We start from the raw sequence: 25,362 nt of genomic DNA, 5'->3' as shown, positions 1-25,362 counted from the left end.
CAGGTGTGTGCCAGGTGTGTGCCAGGTGTGTGCCAGGTGTGTGCCAGGTGCGTGCCAGGTGTGTGCCAGGTGTGCTCGGTGCTCCGCTCGTCCCGCGGTGTGCCCGCAGTGTCCGCCCGCCGCCAGCAGAGGGCAGCAGCGCTCCGCCCCCGGCCGGGCCGAGCGACGCGCGGGGAGCGGGGACTGGACCTTTTCCTTCTTTTCCTTTTCCTTCTTTTCCTTTTCCTTCTTTTCCTTTTCCTTCTTTTCCTTTTCCTTCTTTTCCTTTTCCTTCTTTTCCTTTTCCTTTCCTCCGGGCAAAAGTGCTGCACGGGCTGCCGCTGACTGATTGAACTGAAATTAAAACCTGATTCTCTCCAGAGAGTCCAGTTACCCAGGTGAGGTGTAATAATCATTAACTCTGAGTGTGATCAATAAATCGAATGTATTTATTAATTTCTGCGGGCCGGTTGCAGCATTTGCATTTGAATTACCGTTCCACACTGCTGCGCTCTGCCGCGTGTGCTGGTTTCCTGCTGAAGGCAGGAATTCCTTTTAGGCGGAGAATGTGAGCGCCGGGAGCCTGTGGCTCACGGTGTGCCTGGAGCGCGGGATGCTGCTGGCATGGGGCACAGGGCAGAGCCAGGCTGGTGGCACGGAGCCCGGACTGAGCAGGGGCCGGCTCCTCCCATCCCGCTTCAGGGGGTCAGGGCAGGGAATCGCCCCAGTGAAAAACTGCTGGAAGGCAGGGGCGGACCCAGAGGGCTGGGCGGCGATGCTGCCCCTGCCAGCGCTGCTCTCTGCAGGTGAGGAGAAACAGCAGAGCCCTCGCTGTCAGCTCTGGGAGTGCTGCCCAGGGGCTGGAGGGTGACAGTGCCTTGGCTCTGCCTCAGCAGCTCCTCAGCGAGCACTGGAACCCTCCGAGGTGATGGAAGGAGCTCTCAGCCTCCTCCAGTCATCTCTGGGGTACCTGACTGCCAGGGAATGGCCCGGGGGTGACTTGCCTTTAGCTTGGATTGGTCCAGCAGCTCAGTATGCCTGGATCTCACTCTGCGTGCCCCACGGGGCACCTAAGGGCGCTCTGGCACCACTCACACTCATAGCTGATGAATGAAAAAATGACATAGAAATGAAATGTAAAGGAAATGATGCAGAACTTAGTGATTAGTGCTCTGAACCTGGACCCAAAGTGAAACAAGTGCTCTCAGTCCTGCTGACTGAATCAAATAATCCAAATTGCTAATACATTATAGTCATTTTTTTTCATGTGCGAGGACATTAAAGAGCTTTTAGTGGATGAGGTAAAGATTTTCCATTGATGTTTAAAACTAAAACAGAGCTGTGTGCTGGGGGTGCCCAGAGCCTGCCGTGAGCTCATGGCAGGGGCTGTGCATGGCTGCCCTGTCCCTCCTGTGGCCTCTGGCCCTGGCTCTGCCCTGGCAATGACATCTGTGCCCAGCCGCGGGAGCCAGCATGGAGCGCAGGGTGCAGAGAAGGGCATTCCTTCCCAGGGGGAGCCAGGGCCATGTGGGACGCTCTGGGGCCACCCCAGCATCCCAGTGCAGAGGGATTTTGCAGCCCCTGCTGCTGTTTCAGCTCAGATGTGGCTGCAGATCCCTTTGGGCAGCAGCTCTGACTTGCCTGGAGTTCCCTGCTCTTGTGAACATTTGAGAGATGCTCTGTTACATTGGCTTTTGGAGGGGGGGATGAATTGCTAAGGCTGTAGGTTCATGGCACCCTCATTGCTTGTGGCTGCACCATGCCCTGCTGGGCCATTTAGGGCCCTTTTTCCTGCCTGATCCCCTCTGCCCGTGGCACCCTCGTGTCTGGGGCTGCCCGACAGCTCAGCCCCCCGGGGCAGAGATTCTCCTGTGTTGTGTGCGTGGGTTTGGAGGCATTCCCTGCAGCATATGTCTGATTTCCTGTGCAGAGGAGAAAACGCTTGCCAGATGAGACTGATTCTTGAAACTGGCCCCATGTTTTTCAGCTGTCAGCTCCCCTGGCCTGCCCAGTGATAGCTCATCAGCCATGGGAGGGACAGTGCTGGCACCAGCCAGAGCTGCTGTGGTTTGGTGCATTCTGAGCTTGCTTTCAATTTTAGTATTTTCCTTTGAATGTTTGGCTCCCTGCTCCAGCACAAGCCAGTGTCCCCATGTCCCTGGAGTGGAGCCCTTCCCCTGGTAGTTCAAAGGGCTGATGTGGTGGGTGTCTGGAGAGTTCCTGGTGCCCCCAGCTGTCCCCGGCCCCTGCCCAGGACCTGCAGCAGGCAGGGCTGAGTGAGCCTGGGGAGGCTGTGCTGTGTCCTGTGCCTCAGCTGGCTGCAGGCACACAATGAAAATAGGAGGATTTACCCAACTTTGATAACTTTTTTATTTCCCCTTAATATACACCTACAGCCTCACTATAGAAACACTGGAAACCAGACTTCAGCAGGCCTGAGAGACTGCAGCATTATCCATCTTCTGTAAATACTGTGGAGCAGTTGGAAACCTTTCTATGATCCCAGCTCAGCTGGAAAACAGCACCACATTCCTGCTGCCCTTTGGGATCACTTCCCTTGCTTATGGGGTGGAAGGCAGCAGCTGTTGAAACATCTTGGTTTAAGTGTTTCATGAGAGAAAAGTGTAATTTGCTGGATTTTAAATATCTTGTGCATCAGATCAGCATAAGCATTGCAGGTAACCCAGCCTTGCTCTGTTCCACAGAGACGCCTCTGTCCTCCCCAGGAAGCTTCCAGAGACTTGGGCTCGGAGTCCTTGATGCTGCAAAATCAGGTGAGGTTTGTGTGTTGGAAATGACGCTGGAGCAAAGCTTATCCCAGACCTTTAAATCTAATAACAGCCTCCTGACAGCATCCAAAGGCCAGGCGCCCTCCGACAGCTCCTGATTCCACCCGAGCCCCATCAGCATGAGGCTCATCTCTGGACATGCACACGTGTCCGGCTCTATCTAACCAAGATGAATTTCTTCATTAGGATTTGCAGCTGCCTGGGGCACTGGGAGGCTGTGATGAGCAAGAGCTTGGCTGGGAGCTGGTGCAGCTCCCTTGGCTGCTGTCCCAGGGAGCTGGTGCAGTGGGGATGGGGCTGGGTGGGCTTCTGCAGCCTGGCAGAGCCCTGTGCTCCTGTGACTCGCCCAGGAAAGGGCTGTCAGCACTGCTGGTCACCAGCCCAAACCCTCCTATCCTGCTCAAAGGTAACCAGCTTTCTTCCCTCCTGGATGGGTCTCGGCTGACAAGAAATAACTGCCCTTGGCTGCATTACCCCCCACCTGCTGCTGCTGAGCACTGATGGAACTCGTGTTGGATTTCTGTCTCTAAACTCTTGCTGCATCCATTTTTTTCACCCCCTTCAAGACAGCTTTAATAAAAATAATACATTTAGCAATGACTGGGCAAGTGCTGAGGCTGGCAGAGCTGTGCCATGGAGCAGGGCAGTGCTGAGCTTGTGGGGCCGTGGCAGTGGCTGAGGGTGAGGAGGCTCTCAAGAAGGCTCTAGGGTGAGATGCAGCCTTTTTCTTAAAAGAAAGAAAGAAAAAAAATTGGCCTTACGTAAGTCAAAACATCTGCTAGTGCATGACTAATGCCTTCCCTCCTCCCTGGTGTGGCAACTGAAGTCCATGGGAATTGTATAAATGATTGTTTCCTGTAAGAAGTTATACATTGTTCATAGGGCTTTTGGGGACAAGCCTTGAGTGCAGCCACCCCTTCCCTTTTGCTTCTTGCCTGTGGCTTTGGATCCAGCTGCTCCTGGCCCTGCTGCCATGAGCTGACAGCAGGGGCCAAACACATTGTCCCCAGCCCAGCTGGTGCCAGGGTGGATTTATTCCTGCCAAAGCCAGCTTGAGTGGACAATCCCCTGTGTCCAAGTGAGGTTATGGATGTACAGTGCTGCCAGCTGAATGAGCTGGGTGCTGGGCTGTGGGTGGCAGCCTGTGGTGGCACTGCTGTGCCCTCCAGAGCAGGGCTGCTGGAGCCTTCCCCAGGACAGGCTGATGGCAGCAGGGGACACAGCCAGGGGCTGCATCCCTTTGGGCTGTGAATGTGTTGCTGAGGGCTGGTCTGTCTGAGGGGAATGCAAGGAAATGTTTTACAGCCCCAACGGCCAAAGTGGCCCCCAAATGTGGCTTTATTCCCACAGAGCTCCCCCATTCTGGCAGTGGTACTCTGCAGCATCTTTATAACTCTGCTCACCTGTTTGCCTCTTGATTCCAGTTCAGACCTTGTGTGGATCTGTGCCCCCTGCCCATCCCAAGGCTCCCACCTCCCCACATCCCAGTGGGACTCCTGTGGCTGCCAGTCTGCCCAGTACCACCCAGCAGGGAACGGGGCCAATTCCCTTCTGCGCTGAGTTTCTATTGATATGTCCTGAATTTTGGTGCAGTTTCCCTGCCTGGGTCTCAGTTCTGGCCACTCTGGGTCTGTGTCTCTGGTCAGGGCAGGAGGAGCTGCTGGGTCCAGCAGAGGTGAGTGCTCCTGGCAGATGGAGAGATGCAGGTGTCAAACACTGCACCAGCCACGCTCTGGTTTCTGCTTTCTATGGTCTGGGACATTAACTGCTGCCAGAATTACTAATGGGCTTCTGCTTTTAGCCTGAGTGCTGCAGACTGCTGCTCCAAGGTGGAGATCATGGAGTCAATTAAGTAATTACCTGGTGTTTCAGCTGCCAGCACTCGAGAGGTTTTGTTTTTCACCACTGGCGTCAATCCCAACACCCATCTCACCCCAGATCATCAGCAGTGGTTTGTGCACTACTAGAGCAGGCTGTGGTGCCATGGACAGGCTGGAGCTGCTTTTTCTGCATGTGTTCTGGTGACAAATGGTTCCTCCTCCCTCTGTTTAGTCTCATTCTGGCACATAAATCCAGGCATGAACAGGCTAAGCTCAGCAGAAGCTGAAATTGCCTCTTCATAGCTCTCTTGCTCTGAGTGTTTTACCCTCGCTGATTTGATGAGCAGCATTCTCCAGTGAGATAGGGCATGGGCTGAGCTGGAGGTCACACACAGCAGCACGAGGAGCAGCCAGACTCTGCTGAGGCCCCATGGTCCAGGGAAATGCATCTGCAGTGGCCCCTGGGACTCCTCAGCCTCTTGGTGAGACAGTGCTGGGAGTGCTGCAGGGTGCCAATGTCCCAGCAGGACAGGGCTGGTGGGAGGGATCCCTGCCCTCGGGCACCTCTGGGCACAAGTGCATAATCCATGGCAAAGCATGGCAGCCTTGTTGGTGAAAACTGTGCTCTTAATTAAATCAGAGCTGGGAAGCGCTGAAGGGGCCAGAGCCCTGTGAGGAGCCCTCAGGCCTCTCCTGCACTTCCCAGTAATTCACAGGGAGGATAAATGAACCTTCTCAGGAGCAGGGGCATGGCTGGGGAATGTCTTACCCTGGCAGAGAGGTGCAGGGAGGTCTGCTGCTACCCTTGCATTGCAAAGGCTGAGAAGTGCTTCATGTTTAGGAACGGGGAAAGGCAGCAGTGAAGTGATAAATACAGCAGCAGAACAACCCTAACAGTTTTCAGCAAAGGAATGAAGTCCTAACAATGGGCATTTTGGTGGCAAAGCAGCAGACATATGGCACAAGGGACTGGCAGCAATTTGTATCCAAACTGCTCCCAAGTCCTTTTCCTAGTCCCAAGTCCCTTTCCGAGCTGAAAAATGCTAAATCTGTGCAGGAGAGCTGGAACGTCAACTAAGACACACTTCTATTAATGTGTTGACTCTCTTGCCTTCAGATTTCACCTGATTTACTCACTTTTGTCTGCATGGGAATGCAAATTGTTGTTTCCTATTTGTCAGCCCCTGCCTGTGACCTCCATAGCAGGTCTCAGGTGGGATACAGAGCACTGCAGTTACACACGGATTAACTGCCGAGGGAATCACTGAGAGAAACTAGGCACTGGAAAGTAAAGTCATTTCCCACTGAGAAGGAAGGGTCTTAGCCTTTCCTGGGGCTGGCATGTTGCTTCTGGGCTCTTGCTGCTACTCCTTCTCAAAATGCTCAGCATCCTCATGTTTCTGCAAGCAGCTGAATTAATTTAATTCAGCTTTTTTTCTTCTTTTATTCTTTTTTTTTCCCCTTTGGTTTATTTAGAATGGTTGGGAAAGGAATTGCACCCAGGCTAAGAACCAAACAGCCAAAGAGTGACTCTAAGGCCCAAAGCTGGCAGTGGAATACGCTGTTGGGAGACAGTCAAAGAGAATGGAAGGTATTACAGACCTATCACTGTCTTTATTGTCAGTGTGGGAGTTTTTATACTGGAGCAGTTTGGAGCTAGTGGGATTACTCATGATTTTTCTAACATTTACTGGATCAGCATCAGTGTCCAAATGGGAGATATCTCCATGTGCAAAACAATGTCTCTGAAATGTCAGCAAGTGTTGCTTGTTGCTGTTGGCAGAGGGCCCAAACCAGCAAAGGCCAATTCACCACTGGCTCATTCCCCGACTCCGTGTCCCTGTCCCAGGGCAGGGCTGTGCTCTTCACCTGCTGCCTCCTCTCCCAGGTGCCTGTCAGCAGCCACTGTCATTTCATCCTGCCCTCAGGTCAGGCCCAACTCAATCAGCATTGGCTTGCTATGAAATGCCCAGAGTGATTTTATTCATCATGTTCATCTTAAAGCACTCCAGGAGAAAGTTTAAATATTATTTCTGGCTCCTTTGGCTGCTAACTCTCACAGCATTTTCATGGAAGTTTCCACGCTGCTCTGTAAAACAGTAAGATGCTTTTGGCTGACTTACGTTGGCCTAAAATCATTGCAGTAGACTGAAAAACAAAAAAAGAAAAAAGGATTTCATTTGTGCTTTCAAGTAATTTCTGTGTGAAATGACCAGATACTTGTGGAGCTGTGGCACAGCCAAAGCAGCAAAGGTTGTGTTTGAGGGATCTGCCAGCACAACCCCTGCTAGGGTGATAGATTGCTTCAGCACATGGGTTGGGAACATTTTGACCAGTGAAAGGCTGTGAGCATTTCCTGAGGCCTCGAGGGCTGCGAGGGAGGCTCCAGCATCTCTGGCTGCACACGAGGCTGCCGAGGGAATGGCAAGGGGGCTGGTGGGACCATGGCTAGCACAGAGGCTTTAGCCAAAGACATGACAGGAAATGGAAACCAGCACCCCTGGAGCCGCCTCTGCAGCCTGCTGTCTTTGAATATCGCAGTGCAAACACCAGCGGGTCCTGCAGGGCTGAGCCCACACCCCTCGAGGTGCTCTGATACTCCAGGACATCCTCTGGCTGCTCCAGCCCTGCTTTTGCCTGGGCTAGAGTTAATTTTCTTCCCAGTGGCTGGAATGGGGCCGTGTTTGGGATTTGTGCTGAACACAGTGATTATAAATAGAGATGTTTTTGCCCTGTCTGAGCAGGGCTCACACAGAACCAAGGCCTTTCCTGCTCCTCGTACTGCCACACTGGCACCAAAGCTGGGACAGCATGGGAGGCTGGGAGGGCAAACAGCCAGGAAAGGTGATCCCAGCTGCCCCAAGGGATGCTCCAGACCACAGGACATCATGCTCAGTCCAAGGGTGAGGTCATTGGAGTTTGTCTTCCCAAGTTACTGCAGCTTGAGATGGAGCCCTGCTGTCCTGGAGGTGGCTGAACACCTGACTGCCCATGGAGACAGTGAATGAATTTCTTTACTTTGCTTGTGTGTGTGGCTTTTGCTTCACCTATTAAACTGTTTTTATCTCAGCCCACAAGTTTTCTCACTTTTGCTCTTCTGAGTCTATCACCAGTCCCATTGGTGGGTAGTGAGGGAGTGGCTGTGTGAGGCTTGGGTGCTGACGGGGGTTAAACCACGATGATGTGGGACCTTTTGTTCCAAAAGTCTCAACATCAGACTAAATTTAGCCCTGGAGAAATCAATAAATGGTTGCCAACTTTAACACAAGAGTACAGCAAGGTCAATGTTAAATATTTCTGAACAATTTTACCCATGGTTTCAGGTTCTTCTCCTTTCCAGTTGGGAATGACATGATGAGAAACTTTCCACTGCTTTAAATATTAAGGAATCTCTGAGAATACTTAGAAACAATTAACTCAAAATGTTCTCTGTTTTGGGGTTTGGTATTTTCTTTTTAAGTACAGTATGTTCTTCTGCTGATTTTCCAGCCAATCTACATGCTGGTGTCCGGACGCTTGTTTCTGTGGTGCATTTGTACATCTATCATGAAGAATGTCCAGTGACACACAGACACACGAGGCAGACCTTGGTGGAGTGTTAGGTTTTAGTTTCAAGATCCATGTACTAAAGGCAGCTGAGGATGAGCTGTTTGTTTGTTGGGGCATGGAGGAAGAAATAGGCCTTTCTGCACGAGGCCCTGAGCACCACGGGGGAACAAATGCTCTTTACATTATTAACTTGTGCACAACAGATGGGAATTACATAAAACCCCACTTAAATATTTCGTCTCAACAACACAAGTGAAAATCAGTAGATTTTGGAGACTTGCTTTGTGTCAGGCTGCTCCACCTCCTGCTAAGCTTTTCCATACATTTCTCTGCTTACAGAACAGGGCAACAAGTGTATGAAAATGCAATTTAAATGAGTATTTCAGGGGCTCGGAAGGAGGAGATGTGTTCTGTGTATAATAACAAGTTGTAGCTTGAACGTTCACAGAACGTTCATTCCTGCTCCACAGAAGCCCAGAGTGCCCCTGAAACAGCCGAGCAGGGAGGGGTTGCTGCCCCCCAGGCAGGGCTGAAGGAGCCTCCCGGTGGCTCTGCCCTGGGGGGCAGCCCCAGCACCGCATCCCAACGGGAAATACACAAATGCTCACACGCCCCGGGCTAAAGGGAGCATCCTGCCATGCACCCGAGCAGGTGATGCTCCCCAGCTTCTGCAGCGTGCAGGATTCAGCTGAGAGCACAGATTTTCCAGGGTTCTTTTATATGGTGCTATTACCGTGGAAATAGTTTAAATTGTGTTTTATTCAGCAGCAGTCTGTGTGGATGGTGCTTGGCTGTGAATTCACTGCCCTTTGTTCTTCATCAGTCCACTTAAACAAAAAATAAACGTGTTGCTGCAGAAATGAACCCATGAACTTTCTGTGCCCATTCCTGGGTGAGTTCGTTCCCATCCAATAAACTCCTGTCAGAATGTGTGAACCAAGATCTGCCCTGTGCATGAGGGAACGAAGAGAACAGAAAATTGTAGGAGTTTCATTAATCAGGTCACAGCTCACAGAGAAAGCAGAAATGGATTCCTTAAGGTGAAAAGAACAGGCACTTAAGTGGCAATGACACTATTCTGTAAAATCTAGTACTTTTGGCAAGGGACAGGCAGTAATCAGATCCATTCAAATATATAAATTCAGAGACTCACAGTGCCCAAGGCCAGCAGAGAGCATTGTGATGGTTTATTCTGACCTCCTCCATCATGGGGGTCATGGAGTATCCTTTATACAGATATATATGAGTGTTGCTGAGTGCCAATTGAGGGAGCTGGGCTTGATTCAAAAATCAGACTAGCTCAGATCAGGAGCAAGAACACAGAAATTGCACTGCTACAAAAAAACTCATAGGAAAAATCAGGCACAGGTGCACAGAGTTTTCAGGTAAGAGCACGTTTGAGTCAGCAGCAGCTGCAAAAAGCGAAGGGCTTAAAACACAACTGTGACATGAAGTAAGCAGAGGGAGGTAGTGCTGTTCCGTAGAGTATTATAAAAAACGGCTACATATGCTTCATGTGTGTGCGTAAAAACCTCTACCACAGCAAGTTTAGCCAACAGCAATATCGTTAACAGTGTGAAGCGTGCCGGGGAGCGGGGCAGCCGGGCTGGGTCGGGCCGGGTCCGCCGGCACAGCTGCACCGACCCTGCCCTCGCAGCTGGATCCCACCCCCGGGGCCTTCATTTCCCCGAGCTCGGCAATGCCGAGCCTGCCCAGAGCCCGCGGGGAGCGCTCAGCCCTCACCGCTCACTGCCCGACGCTTTGGCGGCTTTCGGCCATTCCGCTTCACTGCCGTGCCCGGTGCTTCCATCCCCGCTCCTATCCCCGTTCCCGATCCCCATTCCCGGCGGTTCCATCCCCGCTCCCGTCCCCCGTAGTTCCCGTTCCTGTTGGTTCCCATCCCCGTTCCCCGTAGTTCCCGTTGGTTCCCCGGCGGTTTCCCGTTCCTATCCCCGTTCCCGGCAGTTCCCGTTGGTTCCCGTTCCCTTTGGTCCCCGCTCCCATCCCCGCTCCCATTCCCCGTAGTTCCCGTTCCTGGCGGTTCCTGTTCCCGTTGGTTCCCCATCCCCGTTCCCGGCGGTTCCCGTTGGTTCCCGCTCCCATCCCCGTTCCCGGCGGTTCCCGTTGGTTCCCGCTCCCATCCCCGTTCCCGGCGGTTCCCTTTGGTTCCCCGTTCCCCATCCCCGGCGGTTCCCTTTGGTTCCCCGTTCCCCATCCCCGTTCCCGGCAGTTCCCGGCGGTTCCCGGCGCTGCCGGAAGCGCGGCCGGAAGCGCGCGGGGCCCGCCGGCGGCGGAGCGGGGCCGTGGGGCGGCACGGATGGCGCTGGCCATGCCCCTGCTGGAGCCGCCCTGGCCGCCCGGCCTGGCTCCGCTCAAGGTGCGTGCGGGGCCGGGCGGGGGTCCCGGGGCCGGGTCCCGGGCGGTGCCGCTCGGCCCGCGCTGCCGGGCCTGCCGCGGCCAGCCCCGCTCAGCCCGCTCTCCTTGCAGGCCGTGGATGACTTGCTGCGCTGCGGGATTTGCTTCGACTACTTCAGCATCGCCGTGATCATCCCGCAGTGCTCGCACAGCTGTGAGTGCCGGGCGGGGGCTGTGTGTCTGTCTGTCTGTCTGTGCGTCCGGGGTGTCTGCGGGGAGAGGCCGGGAGCTGGGATTGTTCCGCCCGGCAGAGAGAAGGCGCTGGAGCCTGCAGCAAACGTGGGCAGAAACTGCAAGGGCCCGGAGTACCAGCACGAGGGGCAATGGCTTCCCACGGGCAGAGCGCAGGGTTCGATTAGAGATCCAGAGGAAGCTTCCCTGGCAGGGTGGGAGGCCCTGGCACAGGTGCCCAGAGCAGCTGGGGCTGCCCCTGGATCCCTGGCAGTGCCCAAGGCCAGGCTGGACACTGGAGCTTGGAGCAGCCTGGGACAGCGAGAGGGGTCCCTGCCATGGCAGGGGATGGCACTGGCTGGGCTTTGGGGTCCCTTCCCCCCCAAACCATTCTAGGGTTCTGTGGTTCTCTTTGCCATGGAAGCTGGGAGGAGCTTTGCAAGATGGAAGCAGCCAGAACCTTCCCTTGTGTAGTTCCTGCTGTAATACAAACATGTGGCATCTGGCATTCTGCATTTAAATATCTTTCTTATCATCTTGAGGGTGGTACAAATGCAAAGCTCTATGTGCAGAGTACTAAAAGCTCGAATTTTCCATCCTGCTCTGTCTGTCTGCCCTGGGAGATATCTGCTGGAACTTGGCCCCAAGTGCTTTGCTGAAGCCAGATTAGGAGGGAGATACCTTGCCTTTTCTCACGTTAAAATAAATGTTTGTGATTGTTTGGTTCAGAAACTGTAGCACTTCCTTCTGTGAAGGGGGACATTGTAGCTTGGCAGTGAAGTTTAGCTTGGCAAAGCTGTCACCATTGAAGCCAGTGTGGGGAGGCACAAAACTGGAAATTCTCTTCACTTGCTGGTGGTGCAGCCTGCCTGGGGCACAGTGGCTCCAGGCAGCAATCATTGCACACGTGGGTGTCAGATGCTGCCAGCCTGGATCTGCCACTTCATTCTTTTCATACAGTTAAAGTTTGTTTCTTTATGGGTTTCTCACCCTATTTCACTTCTTACTATGTATGTAGTAATTTTTGAGCATTTAGATGGATTTGTGGTTTTAAGTGTTAATTGGTGCATTGGGCCAGGTTGGATTTGGCTTGGAGCAACCTGGTCTAGTGGAAAGTGTCCCTGCCCATGGCAGAGGGTGGGATGAAATGAGCTTTAAGGTCCCTCCCAGCCCAAACCATTCTGGGATTAATTAATGCTTCTGCTGCTTTTCTGATGCAGTCCCAGAGGGTGTATGAAATACAGATCTCTTTCAGGAGCTAGTGCTGAGACTCTCACCCATGATGATCTAGTGCGGGAATGTTTTCCTGGAGAGTGATGAGACTTTTAAAATCCTGAAGTGGCCGTAAAAGCTCATGGAGAAATTGTCAAAGTGTAACAAACGCAGAAATTTACTCTGACAGTGTGGCATGTTTCACCACCCATCTGCTGAGGCATCCTGCCATGCTGAGGTGGCATTAAGCTGTCTCTCAGCATTTCAGTGCTGTCTCCCCTCCTTTTTAGCCTCCTCTTTCAACAACAAATCGGTATTGTTTTGGAAAGGGGCAGAAGAGCCTGGGGAAAAGAGGGGATTGTGAGTTTGTGTGGAAGGATAGAATGTAAGAGAATAGTGCAGAAAGCAATCTCACCCCTGAGGAGTTGTAGCTGTACTAATCACCAAAGATTAGGACCAGGCCTGCCCTTAATAGGCCACAGCGGTGTCCAATAAGGAGCTGAGGGCTGCAAAAGAGGGGATTAGGTGGTTGAGAAAGAGTTGGAGTTTGTTGGTTGTGCTGTGAAGAGAGATGGAGTTTGTTGGCTGTACTGTGAAAAGATGCCCATGAGAAATCATGAGAAGGTATGGGGACTTTTGCAATAAGATGGCAACAAGTTTGTCTGGGGCTATGCAGGAAAATAGAAGTGATCAGCATTAGTCATGTCAAAAACCCAGCGTGGTGAGGGAGTGAGCAGTGCAACCACTGCTGGAGTGGTGGGGGCTGATGAAGGGTTTCTTGCACTGGGAACAAAAGGAAACAAACATCAGCTTTAGGTGGAGGAGCTGATATTTGATGTTGAAACACGTTTGTATAAAATATGGATTGTTTTGTAACAATGATAATCTCAATTCCATGTAAAAATGGTGTGTTTTCAATATTTGTGTATTGTGGAATAGCTTGCATGTATTGTACAAGGAAATACACGAGCAAGGATGTGGAACTGCATTTGGAATAATGTTCAAAATGATGTGTTTCCTTTTTCCAGATTGTTCCCTTTGTATCCGCAAGTCTTTGTCCTACAAATCCCAGTGTCCAACGTGCTGTGTGGTAAGCGTGGTTTTGGGTTGGTTTTTGCCCCTCAGTTTATTTTTTTTCTTTTGGCAAATCTCAGGAGCTTTTCCCTTTGGACCACACCAAATAATCAATTCTGATTGCATGGGCAAAGCGTGGTGCTCTTGCACCTGGAATTCTCCTGTTCCAGAGGCGCTCCTCTGTCAGCGCAGGCAGACGTGGATGGAGCATCAGGCCTGGGCTTGGCTCAGGGCTGTGTGTACAATCTGCCACAAAACATTTAATGTTAATTTGTTAACACACGCCATCATTTAAACCAGCAGTGCTGAAACATAATCGCTTTATTTTCTGTGTGTGAGTGGCTCCATTTCATCTCAAATTAAAAATTAAAAAAATAATAAAAGCTTTGTTTAAAAGAAGAGCAGAGAGAGTTGCAATGAGGTAAAAATCAGAAATTGTTTAAAAAGAATGAATTGAATGCAGAAAGGCATCTCATAATTAATATTTTCATTCCATAATCAGAAGATTAACATTTCCCTTCATCAGTTTCAGTTTTCATGCTTTGTTGCTTAAGGTTCTTACCACCTTCAGAAGATGGTTTGGTTTGGTTTTCAAAATTATTAGACGTGTGCTGCAGTAAACCATTGTTGGAGCCTGGGCAGACTGGGCTTTGTTTCTTTAGCTTTATGCTTTGTTTTTACCTGTTACCTTAATATCCCAGAATTAAGTTCTCAGGCAGTTATTTTAATATGAGATATTTTTGGGGAAGAGGTGTTTACCCTTTAAGCATTTTAATCCCTGTAGCACTTCAGTGGGGGTAGTTGAGGCATGGAGCCAAGAAGCAAGTTATTGATCACTTGAACATTTTGTGGGCACTTGCTGCTTTCACTGCATTTGAATGTTTGTTTGTTTTGGTTTTTTTGTTTTTTTTCTTTCTCTTTCTTTCTTTTATAGGCAGTCTCAGAATCTGACCTGAAAAACAACCGGATTTTAGATGATCTAGTGAAGAGCTTTAATTCTGCAAGGTATTGATGTAATTTTATAGCTGCTCTCTCTGGTTTGGCAGCTGCAAGGTGTGACTGTGTGTGACCAAGCTCAGAGCCCTGGAGGGGAGTGGTGTGAGAACTGAGCAAAACAAATGTGGTGTCACAGAAGCGTTGTCCAGGATGAATGTTCACACTTTGGGAAAATCCTGCAGTGTTCTGGCTGAAGGGTGCTGCACACTCAAGTGATGTGGAGGTTTTACAAGCTTGTTTTGGTTCTGCTTCTGGTTAGCTGCTCTGGAAGTTGCAGTCCCTGCCAATGTGTAGGAAGTCAACAGATATGTCAGGATTCTCTGGGGGAAATAATGGCAGTAAAGATTTTCTTCAGGATCCTTCCTATGTGTGCAGAGGAGATTCTGAATAGAAGGATTTTGTCCAGTGGTTATGGTCACCTTGCAAGAGCATTCTTTTGGTGAAGTCACTGGCTAGGAAAAATACAGCTATTGAAAGACTGAAAATGTGAGTTTTCTTGGGTAAGGAAAGTAATGGAGTGCCGTGCTTTCAGCTTGATTTCTTAGCTACTTTTCTTGTTTTTAAGTCATTTTTGAGCTTCACATCCCTTTAAAAGACAGGAACAACAGAATAAATATGACTTGGTAAAATATCACAACAGTGTCACAACGTGTATCACAGATGATGATACATCAGTAGATACATGAAGTTCCTGTATCTGTTTTCTTTTGATGAGAAGCTACTCAGTGATTTGCTGGGAATTCTGTGGGTGTTCCTGTCTCTGTACGAGACAAATGCCCTTTCATCTTTTTCTCTGAGATTAACTTGGAGGTGGAAGTCAATGAGACTCTTGGCTTCGTTAGTGACAAGAAGCATAGTTCAGTTGATGGCTTTGTTTCATGAGGGAATTTTTCTCTGATGAAGATCATAGAATGTAGATAGATCTAATCTTCTATATGACCACTACTGGATTTAATTGATTTATTTGAGTAATTTAAATCTTACAGTTCCCCTGTTTCAGCTCGAATTCTGGTGCTTCCTAGTGATAAATGGATTACTATTTTTTTTGCTAACGTCTAATTTTGTGGGGAACAAGTAGTGCTGACTTGGATCCATTATGATATTGAATCTTAAATGTTAATTTTTTTTTGGACTGGTTTAATGGATCAGTATAAATCTTACCAGTGAGAGTAGCTCAATAACCTTTCCTTTTGTGACTTGGAGCTCCAGTCCATTTCTCACATGAAGCTGGATCAGTGGGGCTGTGGAGCCCAGTCTGGGCTGGCTGGGGGGAACCAGAGCAGGGTCTGGGTGGGGAAGGCTCCCTGCTGGCTGCTCTGATGGGACAGACCCCTGGGGCAGCAGGCAGTGGGCAGTGTGGTGTCCAGGGCTCGGTACCTGGGCTGGGGCTGTCCCTGGGGCTGCTGATGCCCTGAGCTGAGGGGACACTGCTTGTCTGGAGAGTGTCCCAGGGCACGAGCCTCATTCAGTCAGAGCAGCACTGCTCTCTGTCCTGCTGGTGCTGGAACAGGACAGCTCTTCTGTCTCCCCCTCCTTCTCCATCTGCTTTGTCTCCCCTTGGCTGTCCCCAGAGCCAAATCCACAGTCCAGGGCTTGAAGGAATCAGCATGTTTGAAAGATCAAGTATGTTCTAACTTGACTTTGAGCCTTGGGTAGTTTGATGAAAATTAGGCCTTAAATCTTCTCAGCATTTCACAAAGTGCAAACCCATTTCTTAAGTCAGGCCTGGAGGGGAAGAAAATGGTAATGTTGGTGGCACTTAGAGTGAAAGCTGTGCTCCAAGGTCAGCTTGAGCAGGGAATGGGAATCATTCAGGCAGACTGAGCCTGATCCCGTTTCGCTCTGCTCAGCATTGGGTGTGTGCATGCTGTAGGGGGTGTTTGCAGGGAATGGGGATCATTCAGGCAGACTGAGCACTAATCCCGTTTCGCTCTGCTCAGCATTGGGTGTGTGCATGCTGTGGGGGGTGTTTGCAGGCAATGGGGATCATTCAGGCAGACTGAGCACTAATCCCGTTTTGCTCTGCTCAGCACTGGGTGTGTGCCCCCTAGGTGGGGTGTTTGCAGGGAATGGGGATCATTCAGGCAGACTGAGCCTGATCCCGTTTCGCTCTGCTCAGCATTGGGTGTGTGCCCCCTAGGTGGGGTGTTTGCAGGGAATGGGAATCATTCAGGCAGACTGAGCCTGATCCCGTTTTGCTCTGCTCAGCATTGGGTGTGTGCATGCTGTGGGGGGTGTTTGCAGGCAATGGGGATCATTCAGGCAGACAGCACTAATCCCGTTTCACTCTGCTCAGCATTGGGTGTGTGCATGCTGTGGGGGTGTGTGGGAATGCAGCTCCCTCCCTGTGCAGAGGTGGGCTCTCAGGGGCACTGGGGCTGTCTGTGGGTGTTTCTGTGGGTGCAGGGAGAGGAGCAGGCTCCTGTGGCTGTGCAGTGCCCTGGTGAGGGCACACCCTGACCCCAGCGGGGCAGGAGCTTGGGGGCATTGCTGTGAGCACTTTTCTGTTCCCTCACCTGTCTGTGCTCTGGGGCAGAACTCGTGGCTCTGGCCAGGCCAGGAGAGAAAGATGAGGAGCAGTATTTGCATGAGCTGACCTTAATGAAGACTTCTCTTACCAGTTGCAGTGAGGCCAGTACCTTTAAAAATAACAGGCGAAGTTTTGTGTGAAGTGTAAAGAATTGATTTCATTGCCCTCTACTAAAGAGATTATTTTGAGAAAATTTGTCAGTTTCTGCATCACCGTGTTAAATAGAAAAGTAGTAGTCCTTGCTGAAAAGAATCTCTGTTTTTCTTCATACATAGGGAAGAAAAATGTCTTTACCTTTATGTCTTTATCTCTGTTTCCTAGTCAGGGGGACAGGTAGTGAGTCAGAGGAATAAACACATCGACTCTGGGTGCTGGAGAGAGCAGGTGCTGTCATTGCTGATACAGCGATTGAGCAGGAATGCAGGAGGAATTTCAAAGAGATACATTGCTTTTAGTGCAGTTGGGACTGTTCTGTGTGAGTTCTTGCTAGGAAAATTCACAGCTCCATCTCTTCCTTGGAATTTATTTATGTGGAAGCCTTAGATTCCCAACAACTCTGCTTCATTGCTGCTTCAGCAAGAGAGAAGTAAACAGACTGTAAAATGGGAACCAGGAGCCTGATGAAGGACACTTAGTTTTTGTGGGTGTTACAGATCTGAAGGAAAAAAGTGGGAAGCTGTTTATGCTGTTGTTGAAGCAGGGGGAGGATGTTTAGAAACCATCCATCTTAGTTAAACAGGTGATTTTTACCTCCCTGCCCTGACCCGTCTCAGCGACTGAGGAGGATGGGGCTGGCAGGAGGGTTTGGGTAGTGGCTGTTCTGACACCTGCTTGATTCATCTCTCAGCCTTCAAAGGGAAGGACACTGCTCTGCTCATAAACTGAGCATTGTCAGCTGTGCTGCAGTTACTGCTTTGTGCCAGGAAGGTAAAATTCTGTCAGCTCAGAGCTCGTAGCAGTCTGTTAAGTTCTTAGAGTATCACAGATAATGCTGAGACCGTACCCAATATGCAGAGGTGTTTGAACACGAGGTTTGCCATAGGAGCAGCTCCCAGGTGAGCTGGCCAGGCTGGGGCTGGCAGAGGCTGGACCCTTCCATCACTGTGTGCTTTCTCTGGGCTTGCTGGATGATGGATGAGCTTCTAGTTGAGTCATGCGTGTCTGAATCTCTCCAGTCACACCTGTCAGAGTTTCTGTGATTACTGAGAAGTTTGAGTGCTTCACTCTGGTGCTGAGGGAGGGAGGGAGGCAGGTGATGATGTTCTGTCCTAGAGCCCAGGGCTGTGCCAGGAGCGTCTGCTGTGCCCTGGCCCTTCTGTCCCTGGGGTGTGGGACTGTGAGATGTTGTCACCCAGCTGCTCATGAGCCCAAAAACCACATTCTGGGAGAAGCCAGTGTGTCCCTCCTCTTTTGCCCTCAGTCCTAGGATTTTCACAGCCCAAAGAGAGCGTGTGTTGGCACACAGGTTTTCGGGTTCCTCCCACATGCAGTGTGCTAGCCGTGTGCTTTCTCCTGGGTGCTCCTAGGCAGCAGCTGCTGCAGTTGGTGTTGGAGGCTCCCCCGGTTCCATCCCCCCCGGCCCGCAGCCACTGGAGTCCTGGTTCTCAGCCCGAGTCTGAGCAGGTGCCAGGCATTGACAGCTCCCTGAGCAAGGACAAAGTCTGCACCTCCACCAAGGCAGGTGGCCTGGCATGGACTGGTGAGAAGAGTCTCGAAACTGAGGAACACCATGGCCTACACAGCACTTCTGCAGAGCTTGGTGGTAACGACAGCAAAGTGATTTCACAAGAGATTCCTGGGTGCACCCAAAGTCATGAAAAGCCTTCTACATCTGTGCTCAAAGGAGACAAGAAAGGTGAGGTGTTTGATTTCTGGTTGTGTCCTGCTCTCTCCCCCACGTGTGGCTGGCTGCATGTGTTAGAGCACTCATCCCATTTCTCCTGTGGTTCTGCTCTGTGCTGGCACGTCCAGCTCCTTCCCCTTTAACTGGCCCGTGTGCCTTCACAGCACTGCTCGTGTGGGACAGCTCTGCTCCAAGTGTGTCTTCACAAAAAGCTTCAGCTGCTGCCAAGGAGTTAAATGGAATTCAGTGCTTATGGATTCCTTTGCTTTGAGTAACAACACGGAAAAACAATAGTTGTGCAACAGTCTTAGTAAAAATGAAGTAATTTCTCTCCTTCCCCCTAATGACTAGACAGACACTGGCATTTATTCTGCTCTTGTATCCTTGAGCAGGTTATTTTATAATGTGTTTGTTATTTGAGGGGTGAACCTGAACTCAAAATGAGCATGGCAGCAGTTCTGTTAATATTTTTTTTGTTTCCACACTCTCTAAAAGAGTCATCTGCTTTATTCTTTGTAATTCTAGAGAGTTAAGGTGAATTTACTTTGAAGCACAAAAAAGCTCATTTATACCAATCAACCACAATAAAGTGGCAGAATCCTCTTAGTTCTGATGTGCTGGCAGCCATCCTATTGGCCTAGCTAAAAGCCTAAATTAAAACAAAACACTATGTAGGAGTACACCCCTGGTTCTTATTAGTTCAAATTTAGCTGCTGTTTTGTGTAATGATTTATTCATCTGGAACTCTGAAGTTCATATGTATTCATTAGCTGGATGGATCCTGCTGAAAGAGGTGCCACAGCCAGGAAGGGAGCCAGGGGAAACCTGTCATGGTTTTACATCAGACCTGCTTGTGTTGATAAGTTAAACTCACGTGAAATTTTACTGTGTGTTTATTTTTGAGCAATTAAAACTTTCACTTGCTTCCCATTCTATGATCTTTTTGAATCTTTGAGCGTGCAGCACATGGAAATTATCTCCACAGATGCAAAGTAGTTGGTCAGACAGTATTTGTGAAACACCTGAAGTGAGAGGGTTTAGTGTTATTTGTTCCTGTTCTGAGACCTCAGATGTAACTTCCAGCACAGTAACAGCTCAGGGCTAGTGTGCTTTGTTACTGTCCCAGCTGTTAGTTTTGTTTTAGAGGAAAACATTCGCTCTTTGCTGTTACATCCACACTAGTAAATTCCTTCTCCCTTGCTTTCAGTGGAATGTCCTGTTTGTGAGGTTGCTATTCTGGAGCAATACATAAACAAACATCTGGACAGCTGCTTGACCAGAGGGGAGAAGAAGGACAGCCTGCGAAGGTAAGGAGCAGCTCTGAGAGCTCCAAACGTGTGTGGCTGCTTTGAGCACTGCTGGACTGAGAGCTGTGTGCTGCTGGGGTGTGTTACTGGTGGTTTGTGTTTGTTTCTGGCTTCCCTGCTGTGTGGAGCGCTCTGAAATCACTGTGGGCATTGTCCCCCCTTGAGAAAGAGTGTGGATTGCCAGCTCAGTCACTCTTTGGCTTTTAGTGGCAGGAAAACAGTGGCCAATTCTTTAAAAGGTTCATCACAGGGAGAGCTTAGTCTGTGTGTTGTTCTTGTCACCTTTCTGCTCCCTGGCATTAAAATTCCCCTCAGATAACACTGGTTCCCATTTTTCATTTGCTGAAGGAATTGCTTCCTTCCGTTCAGGTGTGCCAAGAGACATTTTCTTCAATAGCTGTCAAGTTAAAGAATAAAAATTGCACCTTTCTCCCCTCTCTGTGGGGCTGTTGAGGTTTCCTGAAGATCTCGATTTCCATAAGATTAATTCATTCCTTTGGCTTTGTGCCCCTGCCCCAGCATTGGTCATGGTCACCACATTCACATCAGAAGTGGAGTTTCAGTTTGTTTTACTTACAGCAGAAATTTAGGCTGTTATTATTTCTGACTGATCAGACTGAAGTTTAGGCTGTTGTTATTTCTGACTGATCAGACTGAAGAACTGGGAGGATTTGTACTTCAATGCTTGTTTTCCCAATTCCCCTGAAACTTGAATTAGAAAGTAATTTTATGTTAAAGCTCTTGTTTTGCCCAGTCATGCCTAGGGCACAATCTGTAAGCTAAAGGACTTTCAAGATAAAAAAATGGTAAATGAATATTGAAATCTGATGTTACATTTAATTTCCATTTGGAGTGGTTGAGTGCTTTCTCTGTTCTTAACAAATGGACAAATAAGCCAGATCTGTCCTTGGTGTCACGCCCATGTCCCTAACAGGATTTAAGGTTCTGCTTATTTAATCTCTAGGCTGCTTGGGCCTTCAGCAGGAGTCAGAGCAGACACTGCCCTGGGCAGAGCCTGCTGGGCGCTGTTTGGTGCTGGAAGCAGCACATCCCCCGTGCCTCCCTGAGGAGTGTGAGCTCTGTTTGTTCTCAACCCAGGCTGTGTTGACAGCTGAGCAGTTCCAGAATGAGCTGCTCAGTCAGCCCCCAAAGCTCCACAGGGGTAATTCCAACATGTGAATGCGTTTCCAGGGAACACTGTGTTTCTCAAGCATGGGGAAACCCAACCAACATTAGGATTTAAACCTGTTGTGAGGTGTTTTCCTGTGGCTGGCTGCTGGAAAGCTGTCAGCACACTTTAGGTCATGCTGCTGGTGAGCTGGAATACACAACAAGCTTCTGTAGGACTTTCAAAAGATTTACCTTAATTATTCAGTGAAATTTTTTATATTTCCCAAAAGAATCTGAAAAAAGCTTCCCTGAAGAGTGTATTGTGGTAATCCATCTTCTGTTTACCAGCCATGCTACAGGCCTGGATGAGAGTAAATGAATTATTGACAGTTTTTGTGTAAAACTTTTTTTTTAACCTTGAAATTTTCAATGTGCTAAGTTGAAAGTGCTGAATGGCTTTCAAATAAATCTATCATTTTCACAGTGGAAAGCTGTTAGCTGCTCTCTAATCCAGAGTAATGCAGCTGAGCTTTATTCTGCTGCAGAAAGAAAAATGTCTAATTAAATGCTGTTCCTCTGTGAATTACTGCAGTTGCAGAAGATGAGTAAGGCTGCAGATGGGTTTTGGCCCCTTTGTTTTTCCTGGTTTGAGAGTATCTCACCAGGAGGTGTAGGGCAGCCTGAGCTAATTTGACAGGAGGAAATGCTCTGCTAATTTTAGGTGACAAAAGTTGTGCTAGGACTTGAATTTTCTCTGGCAGTTTCCTGTAATTAAGATGTTTTCCCCAGCTGTGCCAGGAATGTTGGGTCCTGACAGAAAGCAGTGGAAAGCAGTAAGTTTTGGATTTAGATGTTATTCCTCTGGGAGCACTGTTACTTATCTTTAATGTCTCTGTATCACCAAACCACCCTTCTGTTAGCTGAGAGCTGCTGCCTTCAGGTACATGACTATTTTTCTCAAAGACATTTTTCCAGAAAGCTGGAAAAATCTCCTAATTTGAGTTTTGGCTTGATGTTTTAATACTTTTAATATTTCTCCAGCTGATTCAAGTAAGCCATGGCCAGCACTGGGGTGGAAAACCCAATGTGTATGTTCTTTCATGTGTATGTTATCCTGAGTGGATGAGGTACCCTTAAGTAATTGCAAATAGTTTGATTTTCATAGGAGTATTAATTAAATAAGGTCTCTCCTGTTTTCCTTTGGCAGTTCTGACCACAAAAGGAAGCTGATGTCCAAAGTTGTTTATAACCTGCTGTCGGATCGGGATCTGAGGAAGAAGCTCAAGGAGCACGGTCTGTCCACCTCTGGGACCCGCCAGCAGCTCATCAAGAGACACCAGGAGTTTGTGCACATGTACAATGCTCAGTGTGATTCCCTGAACCCCAAATCTGGTGAGTGAGAGGCTGCAGGGAGGCTGCTGCCATCCCAAACCAGCAGTCTGCATTTCCCCTTCTGCTGGCTCTCAGGGTAGGCTGAACACTGGGAGAACTGGAGCTGGAAGGATTTGTGTTGGGAAGTCCAGATCAGTGCAGAATGCTGCTTTAACCTGCTGGGGGTGCTTGGGCTGAGCCCACACTCAGTGCTGCTGGTGGATGGAGTGGCACCCAGCCTGTGCCTCGCTCAGCCAGAGGGCAGCAAGAGTGCTGGGGTGTGTGGCGTGCACTCCAGCTGCTCTCCCCAGTAATGCCAAACCCCTCCTGTGTTCAGAGCCTGTGCCCAGTAATGCCAAACCCCTCCTGTGTTCAGAGCCTGTGCCCAGTAATGCCAAACCCCTCCTGTGTTCAGAGCCTGTGCACAAAGGGTGAATTATTAAAGCCACACTTAAGATGCAGATGTGCATTTTGGGTGGTAGCAGGGAGCCTGAGGTCGCTGTGGAACACCAATAGCTGAGCTTCTGAGGAAGCACAGGTGCCAAATTCCTGGAGTGTGCTTAAACCAGTTTGGAACAGGTTTTATTCTTTCACAGCTTAATGAGCTTTTGTTCTGCCTGCTTCACTGTCTGGTGAAGTGTTTGTTTTAATAACTGCCCACAGCTGCTTGGCAGTTCTGTGGGGATGATGAAATGCAGAAAGAGATTTGTAGAAGTAAATGTCAAAGTAAACTGTGCAGGGTTCTGCATAGCTGTGGCTCTAGTTAAATGTTACAGTTATGTTGTTTATAGGCTTTGGATGTGTCTGACACTTGGTGAAGTTGGTTGTAATTCCTCTGTGAGCTTTCCCCTTGAGTCTGCACATGGTTCTGTTGCCCTGGAAGGTGGTTTGGGGGACAAAGTAAGATAAACAGTAGATGCAATTATTGTGCTTCCATTGAAACATCCAATGTGAAATGGAAAATCTCTCTGAATGGCAGCCTGTGTGCCACAAGCACTGTTGTGTGCAGGAGGGAAGGTTGGTAGGATGTGGAAAGTCAGCACGTTTGCCTGGGATTGGAGCCTGAGCTTTCCCTCTTGGAGGGCTAATGCTGTTTGTGTTTTAAATGCAGGGTAGTTTGAGTCTGTGTTATTACAGCTTTTTATTACCCAGCTCCTGTTTCAGTGATCTCTTTCTTGTATTTCCAAACAGTTGCAGAGGTTGTTAAAGAGCTGGAAAAGAATGAGAAGATTCGGGTTCAGCTGGAGTGTAATAAACCTGGTGAAAATGTAAGTGACTGCTCTTGGTTCCCACAGAGGGGTGGCCAGCAGAAACTGCAGAGAGGGCACTGGGAATGTCTGCCTATTGCTTTATTGTGGGAATTCCCAGCCTGCATATTAGAATTCACATTCAGCATCCTGTAGTGAACCTGATTTTCTCACACCACACATTTGTCGTGGGCAGTCCTGGGTGCACTGCTGAGCTTTACGCCCAAACCCTTTAAGTAGGAGCCATTTTTGACTGCAGTAAACATTCTTGAGTTAAGTTCTCCTTGGCCATGCTGGAAGATTTTGACCCTTCATGGCAGTGTGGGGAATATTTTGCTTCCTAGAATTCTCTAGGATTTAGCTAGCAAATTCCATGCTTCCGTATCAGCGAGGGCGCCTGTTCTCTTCCCATGACATCTGATACTGCGGTGACTTTTGAAGCCTGTTTGCTGCACAGTGGTAGGAATATGTATGTTTATATAATATGCTGAGTGTTACATGGGCTGGCTTGGTCCTGGTGACTCGGTGGAAGCAGGGCAGGACACTGTGGACATGTTCTGGAAATGTGGATTAATGTGATGAGGTACTGAAAGCTGGGGGGGAAAACAAACAGTTGCTTCTTCCAGTTTTACGTCTGTAATTTCAAAGTCTGCAGCTTTAGCATCTTTTTATTTATGTTAAAAACATTTGTGTGATTTCTGTAGAGCTTGACCTTCACAAAGGACCAGACAGAGGAAGAAATAGATGAGATCCACACTGAATATCGTAAGTAACATGCGAATTTCACCTCAATTTGCTTTTAAATCTACCTTTTTTTCCTTTGAGCTGAAATGCACACACTGATTGCCTCCAAAGGCTTCTCTATTTATGCACTTTGTTCTTTCTTAGCGTGCTGCCATGTTTGCTGGCCATGGAAGCAGCAGAGCAGGGTGTGGGATGTGCAGTTGTGTGGTCACTGCTCTGGAAGGCCTTCCTGCTCCTGGTTTTATTTTCTTGGCCTGTTGTACACATTTAGAACAAAATATATTAAATACTGTCTTAATTTTTCAAAGGCAGGTATTTGATTGAGTTGGGATTGCTAAGAGGGCATGGCTACAAGACTAATCACTTGGAGTTCTTGATAGTCTCAAGCAGGTTAACTGAAAATTGAGAAGTTAAAAAAATAGGAAAAAGGGGAAGATAGAAAAGTATTTTAATGGGAAGATATGGTTTTAAAATTAATAAAAAATACTGACCAAAGAGGCAAATGGTAAGTGGTGTCAGGTAATTATTTCTCATAATAAGGAAGAAATCATAAGCATGAAAAAAGAACTGTATGTTAAAATTCAAAAACAGTTTGAGATTAAAGAATTCTTATCAAATGCCATTATTTCACCATAAAACAGATAGACTTTAAAGCTTTAAAAAGCTTTGTTGCACAATGCTTTTTTTTTCTTTTATTTTACAGCATTTGCACCCAGACCCTAATTCCAGCTGAATGAATTAATGAACTGTGGTGTAAATTCTGAATAAAAACCTTCAGATATATTTTTGTTCTGCTTTTCCATATGAAAAAAACACACTGTGAGCAGCCTTGGGGAAAGGCAGGACAAACTGTTTGGGAGAAAACACTTTTTTTCTGCTTCTTTGCATTTCCCCAGGCTCTAGGCAATTTGCACATTGCACTGTTGGCTTTTTTTTTTTTTTGCTGTTTGTGAAATAGCAATTAATACTTTGGCTTGATGAACCTGAGGATGGGAGCTCTGCCTGGCACTTAGAGCCACTGTCATTTCCTTCTGCCCCACAGGACTCAAAGACACCCTCAGCCCACTCTGCTTTTTTTGTGGTCTCTATTTAAAGAGTTAAAAGTCTACAGGAAAGGAAATACATCTGTGAAAAAAAAATATTTGGTTGCCTTTTCTGCTATAAATCTTTTCATTTGCCATGTTCTTTGGAGGTCTGCTGCTTTG

The 25,362-nt window shown here is 48.7% G+C and overlaps 1 protein-coding gene across 2 annotated transcripts in view; it reads left to right on the top strand.

The window, feature by feature from the left end:
- Positions 1-10,400: 10,400 nt before the first annotated feature.
- Positions 10,401-25,362, top strand: part of RAD18 (RAD18 E3 ubiquitin protein ligase) — a 29,018-nt gene continuing 14,056 nt past the window's right edge. For both annotated transcript variants that reach the window (XM_036391129.2, XM_036391128.2), the window contains exons 1-9: positions 10,401-10,514; positions 10,625-10,706; positions 12,964-13,025; positions 13,944-14,014; positions 18,062-18,390; positions 19,586-19,685; positions 22,003-22,187; positions 23,358-23,434; positions 24,118-24,178. In XM_036391129.2, coding sequence (XP_036247022.1) covers positions 10,455-10,514; positions 10,625-10,706; positions 12,964-13,025; positions 13,944-14,014; positions 18,062-18,390; positions 19,586-19,685; positions 22,003-22,187; positions 23,358-23,434; positions 24,118-24,178 — 1,027 coding nt within the window. In that variant the 5' untranslated portion in view covers positions 10,401-10,454. The remainder of the gene's footprint in view (positions 10,515-10,624; positions 10,707-12,963; positions 13,026-13,943; positions 14,015-18,061; positions 18,391-19,585; positions 19,686-22,002; positions 22,188-23,357; positions 23,435-24,117; positions 24,179-25,362) is intronic.

The sequence above is a fragment of the Molothrus ater genome, chromosome 11, assembly GCF_012460135.2.
Source record: "Molothrus ater isolate BHLD 08-10-18 breed brown headed cowbird chromosome 11, BPBGC_Mater_1.1, whole genome shotgun sequence".
Taxonomy (NCBI): domain Eukaryota; kingdom Metazoa; phylum Chordata; class Aves; order Passeriformes; family Icteridae; genus Molothrus; species Molothrus ater.
Note: the sequence above shows the minus strand (reverse complement) of the source record. Positions and strands in the feature narration are given on the sequence as shown.